Source organism: Lepeophtheirus salmonis, chromosome Z (genome assembly GCF_016086655.4).
Source record: "Lepeophtheirus salmonis chromosome Z, UVic_Lsal_1.4, whole genome shotgun sequence".
NCBI lineage: Eukaryota > Metazoa > Arthropoda > Copepoda > Siphonostomatoida > Caligidae > Lepeophtheirus > Lepeophtheirus salmonis.
This window is the reverse complement of record NC_092584.1, coordinates 20,250,436-20,274,638: the sequence shown is the minus strand read 5'-3', so window position 1 is coordinate 20,274,638 and position 24,203 is coordinate 20,250,436. Positions and strand designations below refer to the sequence as shown.

The 24,203-nt window shown below is 30.6% G+C and overlaps 1 protein-coding gene across 1 annotated transcript; it reads left to right on the top strand.

Moving 5' to 3' along the window:
• The first annotated feature begins 529 nt into the window (after window positions 1–529).
• On the top strand, window positions 530–22,912 carry LOC121130294 (dynein regulatory complex subunit 2). Its single transcript, XM_040726056.2, has 5 exons — window positions 530–851; window positions 910–1,206; window positions 6,157–6,354; window positions 18,951–19,148; window positions 22,473–22,912. Exons 1-5 carry the CDS (start codon window positions 639–641, stop codon window positions 22,788–22,790), a joined length of 1,224 nt encoding a protein of 407 aa, XP_040581990.1. The 5' UTR covers window positions 530–638; the 3' UTR covers window positions 22,791–22,912.
• The last annotated feature ends 1,291 nt before the right edge of the window (window positions 22,913–24,203 follow it).

Sequence of the window (24,203 nt, the reverse complement as noted above, 5' to 3'; positions counted from 1 at the left end):
GACGTCGAGCTCGTAATTTTGCAAGCCCTGTTAAGTATCCTCTTTTTTTTCTCACTATTTCAAATATGTTTAACAAACCTCGAAAAATGATAATGTTGATTTAAATGTATTTTTCCTCGAAGGGATACGTCATCTTAATTCAATGATAAGGATCTCTATTTTTCTAATGAAAAAAATAAATTTATAATTAGAAAAAGAAATACAGTTGTTGCATGCACTCTTTTTTTTCTTTATTATTTAATAAGTTGTCATGGTGATACATTCTCCCTCTGAAGTAAGCATTCTTGACTATTTTTGATATAAATGGTTGTAAAAATGCATAATAAAATAAATATAGTCATAACCTGAAATATAACTTTATAATATTGTCCCTGGACAAATACTATTTTAAATGTAGAATATTCTCTTCATTATAGAAGATTCATTTTATCCCCTAAAATCATAAAAGAGGCAGCTGATATTAACCAGGAACTTAATTAAGTAATACCAAAAGTATCAAACTCTCTTTTTCTTTACAAAATCACATCCTTACTGATAGCCCATGGGCAACCCAAACCCAATCTAGATGGCTCTATTTGGAAACTTAGTAGGATTTAATATTGTCCCAAATTATACGAATAACATAATAATGACAATATATGTATGCACACAACTCAATTACTGTCTTCCAGATCAAATTAGTAAATGAAGAAAATGCCGTGAAGGTCAATTCCGACAAAATTGTTCTTCATTGGCGAGTAATCCTACGGGAAACAAAGTCAGAGTCGTTGAAAAAGGACATCACGGTTTTGAAAGAGGGATTTGAGCGCGCCTTACAAAAAAAGAATAGTCATCTCGATATTTTAATGAAGGTAAGCTTTAAGTGAGGCTAGGTTAATAGATTTGATCCAGTATCAAATTGTCTTTTAGGATCTATATGAATCTGAAGAACAACACAATGCAGCATTTAGATGTCAAATCCAAGTCATCAATGAATTGATGAATATTCACAATTCCCGTCTTACAAAACTAGTCGAGTTTCATGACTCTGAACGACGAAATCTATTACATCGAAGTCATCAATACATTGATCAAATTAATAAAAACCAGGTTATATCTGAAGAATACTTGGAGAATGTTCAAATTGCCATTGATCATAAACATAGTTCTATTGAGCAAAATTTGTTACGGGACTATCAAAAACTACGTGATGACGTCAGAAATAGGGTAAGTTCTAAAATATAATAATCAGTTTTTAAGTTGAGCAATTAATGAAATAAATTGTGAACTGAAAATGTTTTTTTGGAGTAATTTAAAAAAATAAATGGCTTAAAAATCGTACATATTATACGATACAATTCAAACTTTTTTAATATATGGGATTTGGATACTTTTTTTTTCGATAATTCCATTAACTAACAAGAATTTTTATATAATTTTTTTTGCTCCATAATCACAGTTTAATAAACATCTCAAGTTTAAAAAAAAACAACTTTTTGTCGTTGCATATCTAATTTTAGTAGTACATTATATTGCTGATAACGAATGTGTAATTAAATTACCCATATCAAATCCTGTTCTCAAGAATTTTTGAGTATTTTTACGCTAACATTTGAGTAAGAAAAAAAGAGAAGTCTACAAAAAACAAACCAATTCTTTTGTAATATATCATGAGATTTATCCATTTAAGAAAAAAAAAAATACAATTTACCGATTAAAAAATCAACTTATTTTAAGGGCTGGTTTGGAAATGGAATAAAAATTTAGTTTTCCAATTATTTGTCCGCAATAGGATATCATTTGGTGCGTAAATAGTATGTTTTCTTTTATAATATAAGAATGTTGATTTGTTTTTAATTTTATTCAGCCATTAATCACTAGAGGGCGTTCATTTCCATTTCAGAAAACTTAACGTCTAGTTATTTTTGTATCAAAATTATTTACCAATGATGTAAATATACTTTTTAAGAGGTTTTGTGGCAACCAATCTGATTGTTTCGTATTTTTACTGTTAAAATAAACGAAAATCCTTCCTGTGAGAGCGTAACAACTTCCACACGTGAGACCATGTCCAATCAGGAAACAAAGAGGATCGAAATTGCAGCCCTCCTCCGAGCGGGAGTGCCTCATAACAACATTAAGAAACAGGTTGGGGCCTCGTTGAAGACAATTTACAACGTTTCCAAGCGCTTGGAGGCTGGGGGTGATCTCAAGCATTCCCCTGGGGCTGGCAGGAAGCCCACTGTCTCAACAAGTCAAGTAAAGGCAGTGTTCAAGAGGACTCCCAACAGGTCCATTGCTGATATGGCCAGAAAGATGGGAACGTCGAGAACAACTTTTTTAAGGGCATTGAAAAGGGCTGGTGGAAAGTCCCTGAGGCATACTGAACGCCCTCTGCTAACTGAACGTCAGCGAGAAGTCAGACTTGAGCGTGCCAAGAAAATCTTGAATGATATCAACAGCTCATCTGGACACATCATCATTTTTTCAGATGAGAAAACTTTTACGGTCGATCCTGTTTTCAACAGGCAAAATGACCGTGTTGTGAGCTTTGAAGATTTGCAAGATAAGCACCGCTATGTGGCAACAACAAATAACCCTGCTTCGGTGATGATGTTGGGTATCGTGGCCTCCAACGGGAAGCCCATGAAGCCGGTATGGCTCCCCAATCAAATCCATAGTCGGCAACTCTCCTTGGGTTTTCCAACAAGATGGAGCACCCGCCCACGCTTCCAAGAAAGCTCAGGAGTGGCTCAAGGATAACATGAACTTTTGGCCCAAGGACTACTGGCCCCCTCAGAGCACAGATCTGAACCCACTAGACTTCTCTATCTAGGCGCACGTGGAGACCAAGCCATGCAAAAAACGACACAAGAACATAAATGCCTTAAAGGCTGCTGTCAACAAGGCCTGGGCCTCCATGGACGCCGATTACATCCAGCAAGTCTGTGGAAGCTTCAGACGTCGCCTGACCAGTGTCATTGAGTCAAATGGTGGCTACATTGATTAAATTTGAACACCAACTATTTTATTATTCTAAAAATGTATGAATAAATTGTTTCTCAAGTCATTCGAAATGTCATTATTGTCCGCGATATATTCTGGACAAAAATTGGTAAATAATTATACACGGCCTGGTAATAACGGTAGACCGTACACCACTATATCAAACCTAATATGCATTATGACTCTTTGAAATATAGGATGTCCTTAATATGATGATTATTATAGAAGCAGACTTTAAATAATCATTACTCATTAAGTATATAAGTACGTATACATTTTTCTTATCAACAACAAAACAATTTAAAGGAAAGTTAAGAATATCATATTTTTCTTATGTATTTTGGAGTTCATTGTTGCTGTTACCAAATACTAGGTATGGGACTTTAGTAAAAATAAAATACAGTTTTATGATTCGAAAAAGAAAAACGGTTAGTACTTTTGTTCTCTTTTAAAATTATGTTTATTCGTTGTTAGATCATGCGGGTGAAAACTGAGAAAATCACTTCCCAAAAGATGAGTGGAAGAATTGCATCCTATTTCTGTTATGCTGTGAGGTACTTTCGCCTTTGGACATTTTGCCTTACAGACATTTTTCCTCAAGGGTATTTAGCTTTAATTTAAAAATAAATGATATTTATACGTCGTTATTTTTTCCATTGAAATCGATGTTTTCTTTGAATTTATAAATCAAAATGAATCTAAATTACATTAAAAATCAGTAAATGATTGTTTTGGCTGGAACTATGATGTCCTAAAATTTTGAACAATACTATCAAAATCTCTAAATTAATGAGTTCGAACAGGAGACAAAAAAGTGTAATATAATAATAAAAATAAACAAACATAACAGCAATGGCAATGAAAGAAATGCTAATCACTTCTACAGTCTCTGTTATTAACTACAATTCATCGATGGATTATACACTATACACGAAAATCCCTAAAAAGACTTTTCTTTAAATCAAGTTTTATAGGGTATCCCAACGGTTCAGTGCCATATTTCGATATGAAAGAGCTATGAAGATGAAAATCAAAGTCAATAACAAACTGATACAAACATTTGAGCATTGGAAAAATGAATTTGTTATTATTTTATTACAATGAATCAAAATTGTAAATAAACACCAAAAAATCGGTTAACATGAAGGACTTTACTTTGGAGCTAATACGTTTTTACTTTTTATTCAAGTGCTATATATCGTGGCTGAAGTTATAGAATACACCTTCTATTTCAATGAAAAAAATATTTATTTTAGGTCAATTTAGTTTTTAACATTTATTTAGAAATTTAAATATAATAAGCTGGTTAGTTTGCGTGAATAAAGATTACAATAATATTCCGGGGGGAAAAAATAATTGCTTATTAGTTTAAACTATCAATTACTCAATTATTTTGAATTTGACGCATCTATAAACTTGTTTTAGTTCCCTTACATATAAATGATTAATTTCTGTAGTATAAATTATAATAAGCGATTCAATTTTTTCCCGGAAATATAATGCATAATAGGAGAAAAGATCATTTAATTACACTTTGTTATTATCCAAGAGGTGTCTAAAGAGAAAACGTCTGGCTGTTAATTATAGAACAAACCTTTGAGTACCTCACCGAGCCTTCTTTGTGTTTTGCCTCACTACAAACGATCCCCTCTTCTTCTTACTCATTCTGGATCATATCGAAGTGGACATCACAGCTCTTTCCTTATCACAACCATTCAATGTTTTTTAAACTAATAAAGATTACATATTTTGATTTAAAAATTCAAATGAAACATCAATCTCAACCGAAAATAAAGAATAACAACGTAAAAATATAATTTATTTATAGATTAAGGCGAAATATCCTTGAGGAAAAATTGCCTCAAGGAGAAATGGTTTAAAGCAAAATGTTCTCAGGCAAAAATGCTTCTGACGAAAGTTCCTAGCGCCCTTTGCTATACTTTTTTTGTTTTGAATTCATAGTAAATTCATACACATTATATATATATTATATAAAAGCGGGAGTACCCAGTATTTTACGGAGTTATTAGGCAGAGAGACAGACAAACATTGCTTTGTTAATATAAATATGTACTCTCCTTTCCTTTTCTTTCAGAACATGAGGTGATGAGGCTACAAGGACTCTTTACTAAATCTCATATTCATTATTTAATAGAATGTACTTCCTTTTTTTTAAATTTTTAAATATGAGCTTTAGCAACGCAGAGTCGGTACTAAAAATATGACCCCTTAACTCATATTTGATAGTATAGGTCTATAAAATATGAGTTGACCTCAACGCCTCAATATTACTAGCAGTAATATTGGCTGGATTGATTAAGCGTCGACGAACAGACAAACCTTCATTTAAAAATCTAAATCTGCTTTATTCATATAGAAAATATCTCTCCATATTACTCTACGTTTTTTATGAGACCATTCACACGTAATTACTCGATACTTAGATGTTCTGTCATCAAGAATGAAATAGTAATAATAATATCTTGATGAAATAAAAACATTATTCAGTTTGCCAAGAACAAAAACTCCTACCCTAAAATGGTTATGATTTACAGCCCTTTTTTTTAATATAAGGAGAGATGCGGACATATATTCGTTGATGGACCTCATTTAGAGTCGCATTAATTATTTTTTATTTAATCGAATGTACATCCTTTTTGTTCTTTTTTTCGTATGAGTTTTAGCCACACACGCTCATCGTTAAAAATGAGTCCTGCATACAAAATCGATACAGTTTAGAGTTGTGTAAAATATACTTTGACTGACCTAAACGCTTTTATTAGCTTGAACGATATTTTCCCCCTTCAAGAACCAGTGTAAAATCAAAACACGAAATCGTTTTAGATCCATTGTTTTGGATATAACAAAAGATGCGTTACACTTAGCACAATAACTCAAAAACTAAACGACAGATTGTCATGAAATTTTGAGAGCTGTCTTTTGAAGGTGAGTACTTCATGAAAATTAGGTGAATTTAAAAAAATAGAACCACCTTTTTGTGAAGCCCATGACTTTTGTGACCAGCAGGGCATTTTATGCATAAAATAATTTAATCATTTCTTCACTTAATCAGATTTCCTTTTTTTTTTTCTTCATCACTTTTCCTGATACAAATTATAACATCATTTCATTTCTAACTATATTTTTACTGATTTAACTAAATAATTCTAGAATATGGAGGAAAAACAGTCTTTGCAACTTCAAAAAGAAGAGGGGATCGAGAATTTGATGCGAAAAATTCGTCAGCAGGTGAACTCACATCAAAAAGCTACAGAGGACAAGAGACGACTCTACGACTATCTATTAGCAAAGGATAAAAAGGACATCGAGGAAGTAGCAGAAAACCATATGAAAATCCAGAAACTGACGGTAATCCATTTATTATTTGGTTTGTCCAGATAAAAGTATAATTATTACAATTCAATCATATATGCAACACCTTCGCCCTAAATTCAATTGAGTTATGTATTCAGTTATTTCCAAATTTATGGTCAATTATGCATTTTTAACCAACGTTTTGTCTTAGTTCGACCTTGAGCTCTCAAAATTTAATGGTCTCCTACTGACAAACAAACAAATAGTGTCAAAAATATAGCTTCCCTTTAACCTTTTTTGTGGGAGGTAATAAAGGATGTTTGTGGGTCTTAAACTTCTTTTAGAGGTTGAGTTGAGTGACAAGTAAAAATTTAGTTAGATTTAAGTGCAACTCAATAGAGTTACCAGCACAGTAATCAACATCTTTTGTTATAAATATACTAGCATGTAGCTTTTATAAGACTAAGTTACCACGTAATCAACCAAGTGTTATGCTATTTAATGGAATATTCTCTGCAGATTTTTTATAGCTGAGAGTCCCAATAAGGAGTCTGGAATAAGAAGTGTTAAAATAGCATTTACACTCCATTGAATATATATTGAACTAGAATGCCCACTCTGTAGAGCGCAAACCTCCGCATATGGTCAGCTATCCTAAATGAAATATAATTTATTCTCTATGTTAAAGTCAAAATGTGCAATGTTTAACATGTTGTGTTTAATGAAATTAAGGATCTATTGCTTTCATATAACACATATTCAAATATTGATTTTAGCTCCTTTTCTCAATTTGTTCATAAGGGATGGTCGATCATGCGTTTTTTTACCTTTTTTTCAATTTTGACCCTTTATCTTAACCTTGGATTTTTTGATTTATAAAGTATCTTTATTAAACCTATATAATGACGCAAATTGAAGCTCTGTACCTCCAAATTTGTCAAAGTTATTGTCTATTGTGCATTTGTTACGTTTTATCCAACCTTAACCTCTCAAAGTTTAATGGCCTCTTACTGTGACCATTTATAATGTTCGTTCCAAGATAGATAGATCAAAATCGATGTGTAACTTTTTACCATAATCCTGGTGACCAACATACAAAGAAACAGGAACAAATAAATAACCTCCTTTCAACTATGTTGGGGGAAGGTAAATATGTCCTTCATTGGTATGGACCTCAACTTTCAGCCACTAAAAAAATACTATTGCAGTTAAATCGCAGAGTTGATTGTGAAATATCATCTCATGTAGACTCTGAAGCTATCATAGGGGTTTCCTTGCTAAATCTTGGACAAAATGACCTTTTCTCCACCATACCCTTACGGCAAAGTCCTGGAGGCTGCAACCTGGAAAAGAAGAACGTCAAAAAGGTTGAAAATTGGACACACACCACACCAAAACAATTTGTGCTATGTGTGCCAGTACACCATCTTTTTAAAAGTAGATTGGGATTTATGAAGAAAAAACAAAAAAAAAAACTCCTCTTGGATCAAAATAGAGTCCATATAGAGAGATCCTTTTTGATCTGATCCCCATTAGAAATCGAAAAATAGTGTACTGTTTTCCATTTGAGGCCACTGAATCCCATACGATGATTGAGGGCAGTTTGTAAAGTGTGTTTATAATTACTTGGGGGACACTTTTGTAGAGCGCGATGAGGAGGGGATAGCGATACTTATTGTATCATTGATTTGAAGACTTTGTGTACGTCTTCACCAAAAACCTCGAAAATATATAGAACTTGAGTGAAAGGCGGACAAATTAACAGGATGTGGAGTAATTTATTGCAACCCTTTATACATCACTATAGTAAAGTAAAGTGGATAATTACTCATTTTTAATAGGAAGGGGGTGAAACTAAAGCTCAGGGCGGCATATTGAAAAATAAAAAAGGGGAGTACAATTATTTATGGTTGTAAAGTTTTTTAGCGGCGAATTTTGTTGTTGTGTGCAACCCGAACAATGATTTGTCTTCCCCATATATGATCCCTATTCTTTCATTCTTGAAGAGAGAACATCTGAGTAATGAGTAGTCATGATAAACGGAGCGTAACACTGTTGATTTGTAGTTCAGTTATCTTCTCTATTACTAAAGGAAAGTTTAGATCTATTTTTGTCTGTTCGTCGACACTGAATAACTCAGGGTTCATCTGCTAGTCATGTATGTATTTGCGTGCTCACTATCATTTCCGCTTATAATTAACTTTGAAAATTAGCATAGAAATATTTGCAAATAAATTAGAAAGTTCTACATTTTTCCACATAAATGCTAATGACATTTCCTTCACATTGCGTGAAGGATTTTCATCGCCGTCGGGAAATCATATATTATTTATTATCTACTTTTGTTGTATTAGCTCACCACAAAGAGTTCCTTAGAATTTGAAGGATGACTATTTTTCTGACAAAATCATTATGTATGGTCACGTATTTTTCTACGTTAAATCCAACGTTATTATATAATTTTATGGATCTAAACACCCACGTCTTTCTTTCGATCTCATTATAAAGGATTTTTCGTCATGACTCTATGAGCCAAATGTAAATAATTTTTTCAAACAAAACATTTATGACCTACTGTGTGTAAATCAATTATGACGGAGATGACAAACTAGGGGGGACCAGAAATAGTTACGACACGGGAAAGAGTTCCAAAAAAACCTTTTATTCAAACATGAAAAAGCTATATTCATATAATTTATATCAGAATTTTATAATACCCTGTAAATGTGAAAAAAACAATCATGCATTTTGTCAACTTTTCTTTGTTTTTGATGGATAAGAGTGTTTTTTTGGGGGGGTGGGGGGTTATAATGGAGTCAGTTTTTCATGAGGACACTCAAACGTAGTTACTCAATACTTATATCAGTTCATATGTTTTCTCTCCTCAAGAATGAATGAATAATTATAAGAGTTTGATAAAGGAATGTAATATGATTGGATGACTGATGAGTATTTGAGTCTCTCGAGCCATCGCTAAGAAACACCAACACATCAGTGCTCATTAAGGTGTCCCCTTAATGTATTTTTTGAGGTATGCAAACACAAGAGGCAGTTTCCCTTGTATACTTGCACACACTTACAATATTTCATCAAACCAACTACATTGTTATTTCTTAGATCAAAATATGTTTATTATATACATCAGGGAGCACTATATACATACATACAAATACACTTTGCTTTCTGTATAAGAAAAGATAGTTACACTTCACATTAAGCATAATTTTTTCCCTGAAAAGAGGTTTGTGTGAGTGAGTTTATCCCATCTACAATACTAATTATAGTGATCCATAATATTAATTTTATTCGTATCAAATATAGAAATTAAATCATTCAACATAATGAAAAGTTTAGTTTAAAAAAATATTTTTTGCTATTTTTTTTCTAATTTCTAACTCAAATTCCATTTTTTTTTTTGGTTGTAGGGATCTTACCCACCGACCAACTACCCCCACCCCCGATCAATTACCTCCTGTTACCCCCAAGCCTTCCCCCTCTCCCAGGCCATCTACCCCAAGAACCATCTACCCCCAGCATTTCAAACCCCTATTACAAAAATAGCAACTATACGGCCAAACATTCAATCATTTTACAACCATGCAAACGTAATTATTAATTCAACCAAGGAGTCCATGATTTAACCTAATGACGTAAATATTAGTGATATATTCTATTATTAATTAATAATTAATGTATCTAAGTCAGTATTTAAGTATTTTATCGTATCATGCCTAATGTTAAACAATCAGGCTAAGTATCTATTTTAATTCCTTTTAGTATTAAAATTTTCATAGTTTATAGAACTCATAATTACTTTCAGATTCGAACTTGAATGTTTTATAGCTCAACGACCACTCCAGACAACCATAACACTCATTTATTAATTTGAACCTCCATCATTTACTAACTGTACTTCTCAATAATAAAAATAGAAAAGGATGGGAGGGTAAAGGGTTCAACGGGTATTTGGTCGGGGGTTAAATGCCGGGTGGTAGTTTGTTAGGGGCTGTTCCCATTTTTTTATTGGCTTATAAGACAATTACAACGTTTGAGGAGTTGTATTTAATTGCAATTTGAGGAAAAACTATTCACTCAAATAAACTCTAAATATATTTAAACAAAAGCGGGCATATGTAGGTATGTAGTGTTAACATATGTAATTGCCCCAATAACAAAAAGTCTGGGAACTGTCCCGGATATATTTATATAAATGGGTTTTGAGTATATTCACATCTACGCATATTAGTTTATTAAACATCTATGTCTGCAAAATGATTTGCTTTGGGGAGTGGTTTGTACAGTAAGGAATATTAATGATGCGTATTTAGGTTTTATGGTAATGATATTTTACATAAAAATGATGAGTATGTGTAAAAATATGTACTAGTATGTACCTCCATATATTAGAGTGGTTATATGTGGTTAAAAAAAACTCGTTTTTGCAAAGTTAATGTCTTGTCTCCGATTTGGGACCATTAAAACTACATTTTATTCTCTAGATCTCGGCTAAAGAACTCCCGACCTAGGCTGTAAAACAAAGTAAAAAATACAACAGTTAGCTTTTTGTAGATTCCTGGTCGTAGGGATTTTTTTTTCTCACGTCAAATGTAGTTTTTTTGTCATCTCATCTCTTGGTGTATGCAACTTTTTGTTCCAATCGAAGAATTTACCTTGTTTATTCAGTTAAAAGGGTGAATTCATGGAGGCTGCGTAGTTAGTTATGAAGTGATATTCAAGTACAGGTTCTGCTTGATGTAAAAGAATAGGCACTAGAGCGCCCCCGATTAAGTCAAAACCTGACAAAATCTCAAACTTTAAAGACTACGAGCAAGCCGCGAAAAGTTCAAATTATCCTATCATTTATTTTTTTGTGTGTAATAAACATTACATTGAGCTTTGTATTTTTCACATTTCATAATGCTTTTAGTCATAATTATTGGCAAAAGCGGCCAAAACTAAATTTAAGAATACTATATTGCACATTTTCAAAAAAAAAGCCAAAACAATTTTTAATTTCAGTTTTATATGACTTATTTATCAAAAAGCTTTGACTGATTTCATATGATTTTTAAGCATTTATTTTGATATTTATTAATATAATTGAAATGTAATTCTTTTGTTGATAAAAGGCAAATAAATGGAAACATAAACTTAATTTATTTTATATAAAAGTGTATCAAATATTTAATCTGATTCGTAGGGTGTTGATACTTGATGATTTTCTTGATTAATTAATTTTATGATGTAAAGAAAGTCTACCAAGTAATGAAAAGAATGAATCACTTGGCTGACATAACTTACAACGTGACAGAAATATGCTTACACACAGGTGTTGCTTGATTGTTTTTGAAGATGAGAACATGCTCAATTTTGCTGTATACTCTGAAGCAAAATCCTTATTTTGGAAAAGTACGCAAATATGTCCAGCTTTTTTAAAAATTGTATACTCTTCATTCATGATGTATCTAACTAACCTCAGGGAGTTTTTTTGTACACTTTATTCTTGTATACTAAAACATTAGCTATATAAATAATTTTATGTTTTTAAATCATAAAAATAGTAACATTTTTAAAACACACACATATTTTTCTATAAAATATAAAATTTACAAAAAAATACTGTAAAATTGTTACCTTTAACTAATGGATTGAAATATTTGTATTCAAAATTGTGTAGAAAGTTCTGAATAGTCTTTAAAGTTTAAATCGATTACAATATATAATAAGTAGACTCTTACACCTTTTTAATGCCTAAACAACAAAATATAGACACATTTTTATTAGGTCTATGCAAAAAAAAAAATTAAGTAAACATTATTAATATTTAGGGGTTTATACGTTTTTTCTCGCTACGATCACTATTGATCACGTGGTCTTCGTTTTGCCACTCGGTTTATCCCTTTGTTCTGGCTCAACACTACATAAGAGCAGTGGTTCTCAAAATGTAGTGGGCCAACTTACCTCCCTTTATTATTACAATCGTTTATATCATGAAGGAGGAAGGGTTTTTATAAAAAAGGGCAATTCAAAAAATATGGTTTTAATAAAGCAATATGTTTTTTATAAAGTATTTTATAAAAAAACATCAAATTTTATTTTCATTACCTTCTGTCAAAAAAAAAAAATCAATTTTTTAAATTATGGTGCTACTTTGATATTATTTCATGTGTTACGCAATGTAAAAATTTAAAGTATCTTAAAGTTAAGCTTTTCTTGATTGCGTTATGGCTTTTCTGTTGGAAGGCATAACAAACATTATTTTACAAAATTTGAGGACCATTCTTCATTTTTTGCCATAGTAAGGACACTTTAAATATGAAAAATGTCATTTGAGGGGTCAAAATGCGTTTTTTCAGACCTCTTACACCATTCGAATTTTAAAGACATTGGTCAAATATCGTTATCCCATTGTTGCATAAGTATGAGTCTATAAAGAAAAAAAACTGGAGTACATCCGGACTTCATAACTCTAGTGTGTTTTAGAAATATTCAAAATAGGTATATATGTTGCTTCAAATCACTGTTGATTTCGTTTTGAATATTTCAATTTACCTTGTCTGTGTCAGATTTCACCTTGTCTCTATAGTATTTCGTCAATAAGATGTATCATTTTATTGATTTAATTAATTAACACTAGAAAGAGGTGTATAAAATATGTCTTAGAAGGCCAAATTCTAAATGCCAATCTAAACAGTTTTATCTTTTTCAAAGTAGCTATTATTATTATTTAATTATTAATGAGTTCAAATCTAAGTATGAAGAAGTAGCTAGTGCTTATTATATTTAAATTTCTAAATAAATATTAAAAACTTAATTGACCAATTATCAATCAAAATCTATATTTTTTAAGGGTAATTTGATTCAAAATTGAAATATAATGGCTATTTAATCATTTCAGCTAGGATATAAAGGACTTGGAGAAAAAATTATAAGAAACATTAGCTCCTTTATAAATCCTATAAATAACTACTAGTGCGTGAGCTCATGAAAGAGGGAGAATGGCAATAAGTGTTAGCTTGGGAGCTATAAGTATAAGTCCTTGCTGGGCTAAAAGTATAAAAAAACGATTTAAATCCGGTATATATATCCTTTATATATAAGGAGATGGACTTTTTTATTTTCCATTTCCCTCACCGGCTGCTTTCAGCTGTTCTAATGAAACCTCATGACAGTATTAGGAAAACTGCCCTGGAGAAAATTGCCAGTGGAAGATTGCCATGGAGGAAAATTGCCCGTATTTGGTTCAAACTCCATGATGAATGATAATTAAAATTTGTTTAATATTATTTGACAAATATATAAACATATTTGCCTGTTCCATCCCTCAAGAGGGAGTACCTTCAAGTGTGAGTAATATTATTGCATTACAATTTCCGTGCAGTTTTTTAAATTCAATCCAATCTTCTAAGAAATGGATTAAGAGGATTGGTTAAGAGAAGGGGCGGAGATAAATAGCTTAGGGCCTTTTAAAATATGGTTGAATACCCTCCGCCCTCGCATTGTCCTGTGGGTAGTGTGGGATTGCTAAAAACAACTGACAATACATCCAAGGGATCCCACAAAAAAAAAAAAGTTCCAAGCCTTTGGGTTAAGTGAGGTACTTGGGATTCTTCAAAACCACTGACAATTTATCCAGGACATCCAAGAAATCCCTTCAATACTAAAAACAGTTTAAGTTATCGGTTTGCAAATTGAATACCCCATTTTTTCTGTGTTTCTACGCTTTATAACTGTTTTTTCTTATGGGTACTACTTTACATGCAAATGACAGTATTTGTATTTGAGTAGTCATATCAATCAATAATTAATACTCTTTGATTTTGTAACTTATAATGTGTTTTATTCATCATGAAGTTGAAAGATAATACGGGAATTTTCTTAAAGGGTAATTTTCTCCAGAGCAATCTTCAACGGACAATTTTCGCTAGGGTAGTTTTCCACGCACACTCATGACAGCTACGCTGCTTTCCTCTCAAACACTTTGTAAATTGTAAATATTATCACGATCATTTTTGATTTATTTTATTGTAACATATCGACATGATATGTTTTATGCATCGCTCGTTATAGCACCTCTTTTTGTAACCTGCTGGTATCAAAAATGATTCTACTTATTTTTGAGCAATACAAAGTTTCAAATTTACCTACTAAATTATTTCAAAATATATAAAAAGGATTAAAGGGCATTCTAAATTTATTTGCAACAAATAATAGTCAATACACACTAGAACGACAGTCTTATTGCACTTTCCATTGCAGAGTACGGGCTCAAAAATGATCCCAATAATATTCCTATCTACTAGCACGCTATCCTTAAGATTTTATTTATATTTAGGTTGATTATGTTAAAATTCTAAACTAAAATTATTTATTATAAACTATAATTATATAATAGGTAAATTTCTATTGATAAACCTCCTTGTATACTTTTTTCTTTGGTTGTTTTCTGTCCATTTGATGTAAATAAAATCAAACCTGCACCCCCTTTTGACACTCTTGAAAAGGCATGATGTAATTGACTATGTGACAATTCTGATTTTGGTAAATATAAAGTAATTTTGTCACATTTTTGACCATGTAATTTAGTTATTGTCATTGCCATTGCTAAATCGTCATGTTCCTTCTTCAACTATAATGAAGATTGACAATACATACTAAGACTAACTCGCTCATTCTCTTCCTAATTTCCTTTTTTAATTTGTATTTAATATACTTTCTCCCTTTTTCTGTTAGGGTAATAATTCGTTATTTGGATTGTTATTTCTTTAGGTGCATTTTTGAATCCCCAACCCATACCTTAAAAAAACTTTAAGCCACGGGAATGGATCTTGTCTTATGAAAAATTCAACTTATTTGTAAAAATCAAACTTGCCCTCCAGAGCCTCGGAATCTGGTTTGGTCAGAATTGAACATTACCTACGTATGTAACTCAAAACTTTGAACAACTTTTATTCATGTTTAAAGTTTGTATTTGTCTCTGTTTTTTAAATCAATGTGTTTTTATTATTGTTTTTTTCTAAATAGGACGTACATCCCACACAAATTATTTTAATACTATGATGGATCAAGCTAAATAATGTTGTTTGAGTCTGTTCTGATTAATATAGCTACAACACAAGTATTAGCTTGCAGAAAAACATAGAAAATAATTAATAGATCTTTGAACAAGTAAAAATTTGGTGGATAAAAAACTGATTAAAATTTTGTATCGTCTTGAGAATTTCGTTAAAATATACATTCATTAACATAAAATGATTAATTTTTTTATAAGATTTTATTCTACTGAAAACAAAGGAGTTAAAAATTTCTTTACATTGTTAACCGTGGACCTTCTTCATTCAGGGCAGAATTTCTTGGAAAAAAAAATTATTTTTATTTAGGAATGTATCAGCGTGTGGGATACCTATAGAAATAAAATCGAAATAATTAGAAAATGGTCAATCCCTGTGGGACAACGTAAGCCTCATCATGAAGGAAATTCCATTTATTTCAAATATGATATTTTTAAAAGTAATGAATAATAAGTAGTGATGGGAAGATTAAATAAAAAAATAATAGTCAAAAATACAATTTTGCAAAATTATATTTTAGGAGGAAGGGCTTGGTTTTTGGAATTTAAAAAAAATCAAATTTTTTTTTTTTGAAAATTACAACCTGATTGATCATGGCGACTGTTATTTTTTTTTTTGGATTAGCAAGGAATAATATTAATTGGCTATTTGGTCAAGGGTAAAACTATTACAAGTACATATTGTTCCTCTTTATTGGACCGTTTAAAACCCGAGTTGCAAAAAAACAGCCACGATTGCCTCATAAAAAAGTCATTGTCCATCACGACTATGCACCAGCTCACACCTCAGAAGTTGTGGTGGCAAAATTAATAGAAAAAGGGTTCTAACTCAATATGCCTATAGCAATAGCAATCTTACGCACCTTCACTCTTCTGTTATTCTTCACCATATTATGGATTTCTGGAGTAGTAACCTCAACAGGGTGTCCAGAACGTTTAGTGTCAATTGTGTACAAAAATTTTAAAACCACATATAAACTATTCTAATCGAAGGTGCAGAGAGTCTGTTCCCATAATGTTTATCAAGCTTCTCTTTTTAGTCTCCCTAGGAGTTTTGCCTTTCATAAAGTAATGTTTAATCTACAGACGAAATTCATTTTTGGTTATTTTTTAGAAATGACTCCACTTCCTCGATTCAAACGAATGGCAAACATAAATAAATTGACAAATCTGGCTCAAAGATTATGTGTATTCTTCCAAAAGATGTTACTAACCAAAAATGCCCTCGATACGCGCAATTAGTGCTATATTTCGGACTTTACACGCAATTTTCAAACGACCATCGTATATAGAACTATTCTTTGAATACCATAAATATAAGTTTGAATATTTTCATTTTGAATTTAACTGTTCTCATTTTGAATTAGAGTATATTCCGTTTTGAATTTGGCAATTCTCATTTTAAATTGAAAATTTTTTATTGAGTAGAGTATTTTGTAATGAAAAAACTACTTTTAGAAATTAGAAAAGGAAAAAGAGTTGTTGCGTGTGCTCGCTCTTTTTTTTGTCCATTGGTTAATGGGTTGTTCTCTTGTTAACGTATCCCTCTGAAGTGTGCATCATTGTATATATTTGGTGTAATTTGTTTTAAATATGCATAATAAAATAAACACATATGAATTTACATATAATTGCAATATTTTCCCTGCATTAATTCTATTTTCATTTTTTTATAGGAGTTATTTATTTTTTCTCCCAAAATCATGTAATAGGGATCTGATATTAACAAGGGCCTTGTCTTGTATCTTTTTTTTTTATTACAAACTATTCAACTCTAAGTTATTACTTCGTTTATTTATCAAAAAAATAAAAATAATTATGATTTATCGATTCCCTCGTCTCGCTTGATAGACGAGGGAATCGAAAGCTGACTACCAAACAAGTTCGTTTTGACATATTTCACAATTCTACAATCGTATTTCAAGGTTTGAAGTGACATATTAGTGTGTGTTATTTTGAAGAAATATATATATTGCATAAAATTTGCAAAGAATCCAAAACGGATATCAGTTTTTCTCTCAGTCGTCTGAATTCTGACACATCTGGGATTATAGTAATTTGTCAATATTATCGTTCAGAGTCATTTTTTACCCTTAAACTCAATCCCCAAATTAAAAGTAAGATTAATAAAGCTTATTTAAAGGTTTCATTATGATTAAAAAGTATTTTCATTGATTTTGTATCTTGTTCTGAACTCGTTATATTTCCATTTTAAGGCTGAAAAATGATGAAAAGCCACACTCTTCTTTAGACCCTTTTAACTTATTCATAATATTTACATAGTGATGGGGACTATCATAGCTTATATTATAGAAAATATTCGATGATTAAGATCTATTAAAAAAATATACATCTCTAAGGATCCTTGTTCCATTTTGTAGTGATCCAATTTTTTATGGGGTGTACTAGAGCAGGGATTCTCAACTTTTTTTTTTAGTGATGTAGCACTTGTAAAAGATGTATTTAACCCAAGTAGTCCCGTTACAGGCACAAAACATTTTTAGCTGCGTAACAGGGGCTTCTGCAGGATTATATTTGGAACGGGGTCTTGGTTTTTGAATTTTTTTTAAAAGAAGGCCAAAAGTTAATATTTTTAGAAAAAGAAAATCAAAATTCCCAATCTATTTACAAAAAAAATTATTTTTTGTGGGGATAAATTCAAAATCCACAGCTGTTGTCAAAGAATTCAAAATTCACAGTTGTTGACAAAAAAAAAATTTTTTTAGAAAATAATTTCATTTATAAAATTTAGTGAAAAAAAATTTCAAAGCTATTATTCAAATATCAAATTAAATAGTAGAAAGAAAAAAATCATTATTTTTTTTTTTTTTTGGGAGGCCCTCCAAACCATCCCTTGCAGACTCTCTGAGTTATGTAACACTTGTAAAATTGTCTTTCAAAATTTCAAGTAGCCCTTAGAGTGCCTCAAAGTACTCCAAGGTGTACGCGGACTCCAATTTGAGAACCATTGTACTAGCAAATAGTCAACATTATCATCATATTTTTTCCGATTTCAATGCCTATTTTATGAGGTCATGACTCATAAAAAGAAAGATACTTCTAACTTGATCATCCATTACAAGAGATGTTCAAATTCCACGGTAGGAGAATTCATCCGAGGAAAACTACCAGACCTCATGAGAGATTAGGGAGGATTCCTTCCTTGGGAATGTGATACGAGCCTCGAAACAATAAAGTGATCCATTTACGCTAAGTAGAGAAGAACTCTGCCCGATAATAGTCCCGAATTTTTATAACCCCAGAAATTTCAGAATTCAGATGACTCAGAGAAAAACTGAGATCAGTGGAAGACTTGGTTTTTTTATTTTAAAAAAATCGAAAAATTAAATTGTATGGAAAAAAGAGTTCAAAAACCAGAGTTGTTCACGAAAAAATTTCTAAAATTAAATTTTAAATTTTAAAATTTCTAGTATTCCTCATATATTTATTTGTTATTTTTTTGGGTTGGGGGGGGGGGGCTAAAGCCTCTTCACCCCTCCATCGGCGATGCCCCTGGTAACTACACTAATGATAATGTACATCGATGTTTTAATTATTTTTCTTATTTTTTTCTTCAAAGAATGAAGTCAATCGGCTAAAACAGAAATTCCAAGGCTTGGGTGAGTTCGAGAATAAGAAGTTGCTAAATTTGAGACAAGAAAAAGAGGAACTCATGAGTTCATTATTCAAATCACGAAAGGAAATCGGAATCATTAATCGAAACGTAGAGGAAAACAAACTAAAGAAATTTGTGGTCATGCTGAATACTTTGAAAGAGGTAAATCATTTCATGCGTCCATTCAAGAACAAAGGAGGCCCTTTTTTGGTTTACAAATATACACACATAGAAATTGAAGTCATACGTAAATTTAAGCCATTGCAATTATTTTTCCAAAGTAGTATACTTTTTCTGCTCTCTTGATCATGAATGAGTAAAAAGTTGATTTGTTCAGTCAGGTATAAACATTGAATAAGTTGTTCTACGACATTACGACGGTTGTTAAGAGTGTGTCATGTTCAGAGACTCAAGTTTGAGGCTGTTTATTTTAAGCATTTCAAACAGTCTCTTCATTTATCAAATTAGAAAAAACGATTTTGATAAATGCTTCGATATATTAACGATATTAAGTCATACTATAATGTCATTTTGAAGGAGAATAAGTGGTTCTCAAGAAATAAAGAGAATAAAATAAAATAAAATTGGAAAATGACCTTATCAACTTTTTATCGAATTACAATAACTATAGTGACGTAGTTACTAATTACGTCATTTCAGCTGCTCAAGTTTTATCTTTACCTCTTTCAATGAGACGAAATATCTTAAGTTTAGAGAAGGAGGCGTTTGACTAGAACCTATATTATTAAACTATCATTTTCTTCAATCGTAGCTAAGAATGAAGGAAAATAAAGGATAGCTAGAACTGAAGGACATAATAGTCGGTCTTAATTACTGTTGAATTGTAAAAAAAATCAGGTTGATAATTTAATTAGACTGAAGGGGGGAGAACACTCACTAGGAAATCAAATCAATGAAATAAAAACATCTTAAATTATGTTTTGATCTCGAGTTAGGTGATCTAGAACACAACACTATTAAAAATCGTAAAATGTGTTAGCTAATTAACATGAAATCTTTTTACGATTACTCATTACAGATATGTAATTGAAAGCGTTTTCCCTTGACGTCATAATTGTTGATGTCCATTTTTTCATTAATATTAAGAAAAATAGTGAACTACTGGATGTCAAAATTAGACCAACAAATGAAAGACTTAAATCTTACTGTCCATCAAAAATATATCCCTTCAATGACTGGTTTTATTACAAATAAAATGTATTAAGAATATTTAATAACATATTATTTCCATATTGTAGACCAGGGATTCTCCACCTTTTTTCAGTGATACACCACTTGTAAAATACTTATTTAATCCCAAGTACCTCCTTACCAGCACAAAACATTTTTAGCTTCAGTGACAGGGGTGGGCGTCCACAGGATTCTTTTTTTTTTTTTAATTTCAAAAATCCAGAGCTATACATAAAAAATTTTCAATATTATTTATCATTTATAAATTTCAAAAATTACACTTTTTGGAAAAAAAATATCCACTTCTATGAAAAAAAATTTCAAAATCCATAGCTATTCTCAAAAAATTAATTTTTATTTAAAAAAAATTTAAAATCCATAGCTGTTTATAAAAAAACTACATTTTTCTCCAAAAAATTTCAATTATAAATTTAACAAAAAAAAAAAAATTAAATATTCCATTTCTTGGAGAAAATTAAATATCCATCGCTATTCACAGAAAATTAAATTTTAAATATAAAATTCCTTGAAAAAAAAATTCCAATATTAAATTTTTGAAACAAAAATTCTAGTATTAAATTTTTTGGTGAAAAATTCAAAATCCAAAGCTATTCTCAAAAAATTTAACTTTTGGAAAAATTTTCAAACTTCCATATCTAAGCTAAAAAAAATAATTCAAAATCCACGGCTGCTTAGAAAATTTTTTTAAATATAAAATTTTCTAAAAATTTTCAAATATTAAATTTAAAAAAAAAAATTCCAAAATTAAAATTTTTAATAAAAATTTAAACCTCTTAATTTCACAGAAAGCTAAATTAAATTGAAAATATTACATTTTTTGAAAACAAAAATTCAAATATTAAATTGCGTATTAAAAAAACAAATTCCTTAATTTAGTTGAGGGGCTACATCCTCCAGCTCACACCTGCGGACGCCTTTGAAGTATTCACCACTTGTAAAATATTATTTCAAAATCGCAAGTACTCCGTGAAGTGCATCCATGTACCCAAGAGTACGCCTATCCCATAGGCGTACTCCTATCTATTACAATGGGAATAAGAAGATACTTTTCTTAAACTATCCCAATTTTCTTTGCCTTAATCGATCAAAAAATTATAATTGTGCAAATCTAAATATTTTAAGGATTTTCAGTACTTTGATGTTATGCAAACATCAAGTTTTATCATTGGCCTAAAGTTGTACTCATTGCAGATGTGAAGTCCTTTTTATTCATGAATTCATTTGATGAAGTTTCACGTATATATATTGGAATTTTGTACATTTTATGTAATAAAAAATATCAGACGTCTCAATCAATTACAGTGTATTTTATGACGTCAGTGAAAACACTCTACAGTCTGTATAAGATCCTTATTTGTCCATAACACATTATGTCTTCCAAACATTGCATCTTGACCAAGTAAAATCCCAACTTTTACACAACATATCATATAAATTTTCAAATATTAAATTTAAAAAAAAATTCCAAAATTAAAATTTTTAATGAAAATTTAAACCTCTTAATTTCACAGAAAACTAAATTAAATTGAAAATATTACATTTTTGAAAACAAAAATTCAAATATTAAATTGCGTATTAAAAAACAAATTCCTTAATTTAGTTGAGGGGCTACATCCCCTCCAGCTCACACCCTGCGGACGCCTTTGAAGTATTCACCACTTGTAAAATATTATTTCAAAATCGCAAGTACTCCGTGAAGTGCATCCATGTACCCAAGGAGTACGCCTATCCCATAGGCGTACTCCTATCTATTACAATGGGAATAAGAAGATACTTTTCTTAAACTATCCCAATTTTCTTTGCCTTAATCGATCAAAAAATTATAATTGTGCAAATCTAAATATTTTTAAGGATTTTCAGTACTTTGATGTTATGCAAACATCAAGTTTTATCATTGGCCTAAAGTTGTACTCATTGCAGATGTGAAGTCCTTTTTTATTCATGAATTCATTTGATGAAGTTTCATGTACATATATTGGAATTTTGTACATTTTATGTAATAAAAAAATATCAGCCTCAATCAATTACAGTGTATTTTATGACGTCAGTGAAAACACTCTACAGTCTGTATAAGATCCTTATTTGTCCATAACACATTATGTCTTCCAAACATTGCATCTTGACCAAGTAAAATCCCAACTTTTACACAACATATCATATAACTTGCATTCTTTACATTACAGCAATTTCTTCTGAAAAATATCTTAACAAAAAATTATATGTATTATAATAAAACCTGTTCCTTTATTATTTTTTTGCATTTTAACATACAAGAGTGTAGAAAATCTAATGGACCGATACGAATCTATAGTAAAAATAGCAGAGCAATGTCAAAGATACGAAGACGTGAATGACCATTTAAGGCCACAATCTCTAGTACAACATTCTAAAAAACCAGACTACTTGGAATTTCTTCACTACAAAATGAATAACGCAGCCATAGAAACACAGTCTCTTAAAAATGAAAACGCATGTCTAGAGAAAGAGCGGAGCGAATTGAAATTAATTCTTAGTACGTATGTCAAAAGGGCCGTGTCTCGTGTGGGAGGAGATACCTTTGGAGTCACGGATTTAAAAGGAAATGGTTGTTAAAAAGGATTTTATTAGTAAATATCAATTCATGACGTGAATAATATTAATATACCTTTGTATATTTAGTTAGTAACATGTGGACAATTGACTCATTTCTTATTAAATCAATATGGATGCTACTTATGAACATAATTTAAATAACAACTTTTGTACTTCTATAAGAATTTGTACTTAATTTAATTATATATGTATAATGTTATCAATAATAAAATGTTTAACTTTAAACAGGTTCGTTTTTTGTTTCTATTAAGAAAAAAAATAGAATTATTTTTGTCAAAGTTGAGTGTGTTTTACATTTGTGGTTCTCACCGATTATTGTCAATTTATAACAACAAATTATTATTATTTATCCATTGGAGGACACGCAAATCGAACTTAAATTAGACAAAATTGATCGTCAATTTTAGTTGAAAATGGACATATTTGGGCCAATATACGACTCTTCAATCTAAATAGTTTGTATACTACAAATAAAATTCTTCGATATCCTAAATCCAGGATGTCCAATCTTTTAATATAATGGGGTGCTTTTCCACTTGAAATTTTTCAATGGGTTACACAGCCTATTAAATTAAATTTCATGAAAAATGGTCCATTAAAACAAAACTATTAAATATATATTTATTTCAAATTTAGGCAAAATATAGGAAAAGGCTAAACCTATTTTTTTAATGGCAAATTACTTCAAAAAATAACAACATGGCATCACTAATCAAGGGCGTCCACAGGATTATATGTATATATATATATATATATATTTTTTGGGGAGGTGTTTGAATTTTTTGTAAAAATATTTTTTTTTTTTGCTTCATTTCTTAATTTAAAAAGAAATCATTCAAAATCTGTTCTTTATTTCGGAAACATTTTTTCAATGTTTGTACAAATTATACGCGTTCTGATGATACCGCGACAACTTTGCTAAAATAATACTACTGGAAATGAGAATGAGTAGTGGGCCGCAATTAAACATTCAGCTGCCCAGGAAATTGGACATCCTTGTCCTAAATCATGCCAAACATTGGAATACCCTAATTGACTCAAATATGTCTATGGAATATTGAGCTGTATGTATGTACTAAGTAACAAAATACTTATATGTTTATCATAGAATGTTTTTATGTTGACATAGCTCATATACAACTATATTTGATTGTGCTTGATTTATAATGATGCTCCACGACTCAAATAATGAGTCAAATTTCAAATTAAAACAAACACAAATTGACTTCATATTTATTTAGAGTCGGCTTACGGATTTTTAACAATTTTAATACTGGTTTTATCACCTATTTTGTCTCTGGTTCAAACTCATTAAGAATTTTGATAGATAATTCCATTATTTCGACAAAAAAACAATACTATATTACGTCTTATATTAATGAAAATTCCGTATTTTTGATTAAACATTTCAAA

Coding starts and splice junctions, on each gene's coding strand:
- LOC121130294 (XM_040726056.2), top strand. CDS start 639: ATGTATGCACACAACTCAATTACTGTCTTCCAGATCAAATTAGTAAAT. Junction 852..909: donor ATCTCGATATTTTAATGAAG/GTAAGCTTTAAG, acceptor ATTGTCTTTTAG/GATCTATATGAATCTGAAGA. Junction 6,355..18,950: donor TGAAAATCCAGAAACTGACG/GTAATCCATTTA, acceptor TTTTCTTCAAAG/AATGAAGTCAATCGGCTAAA.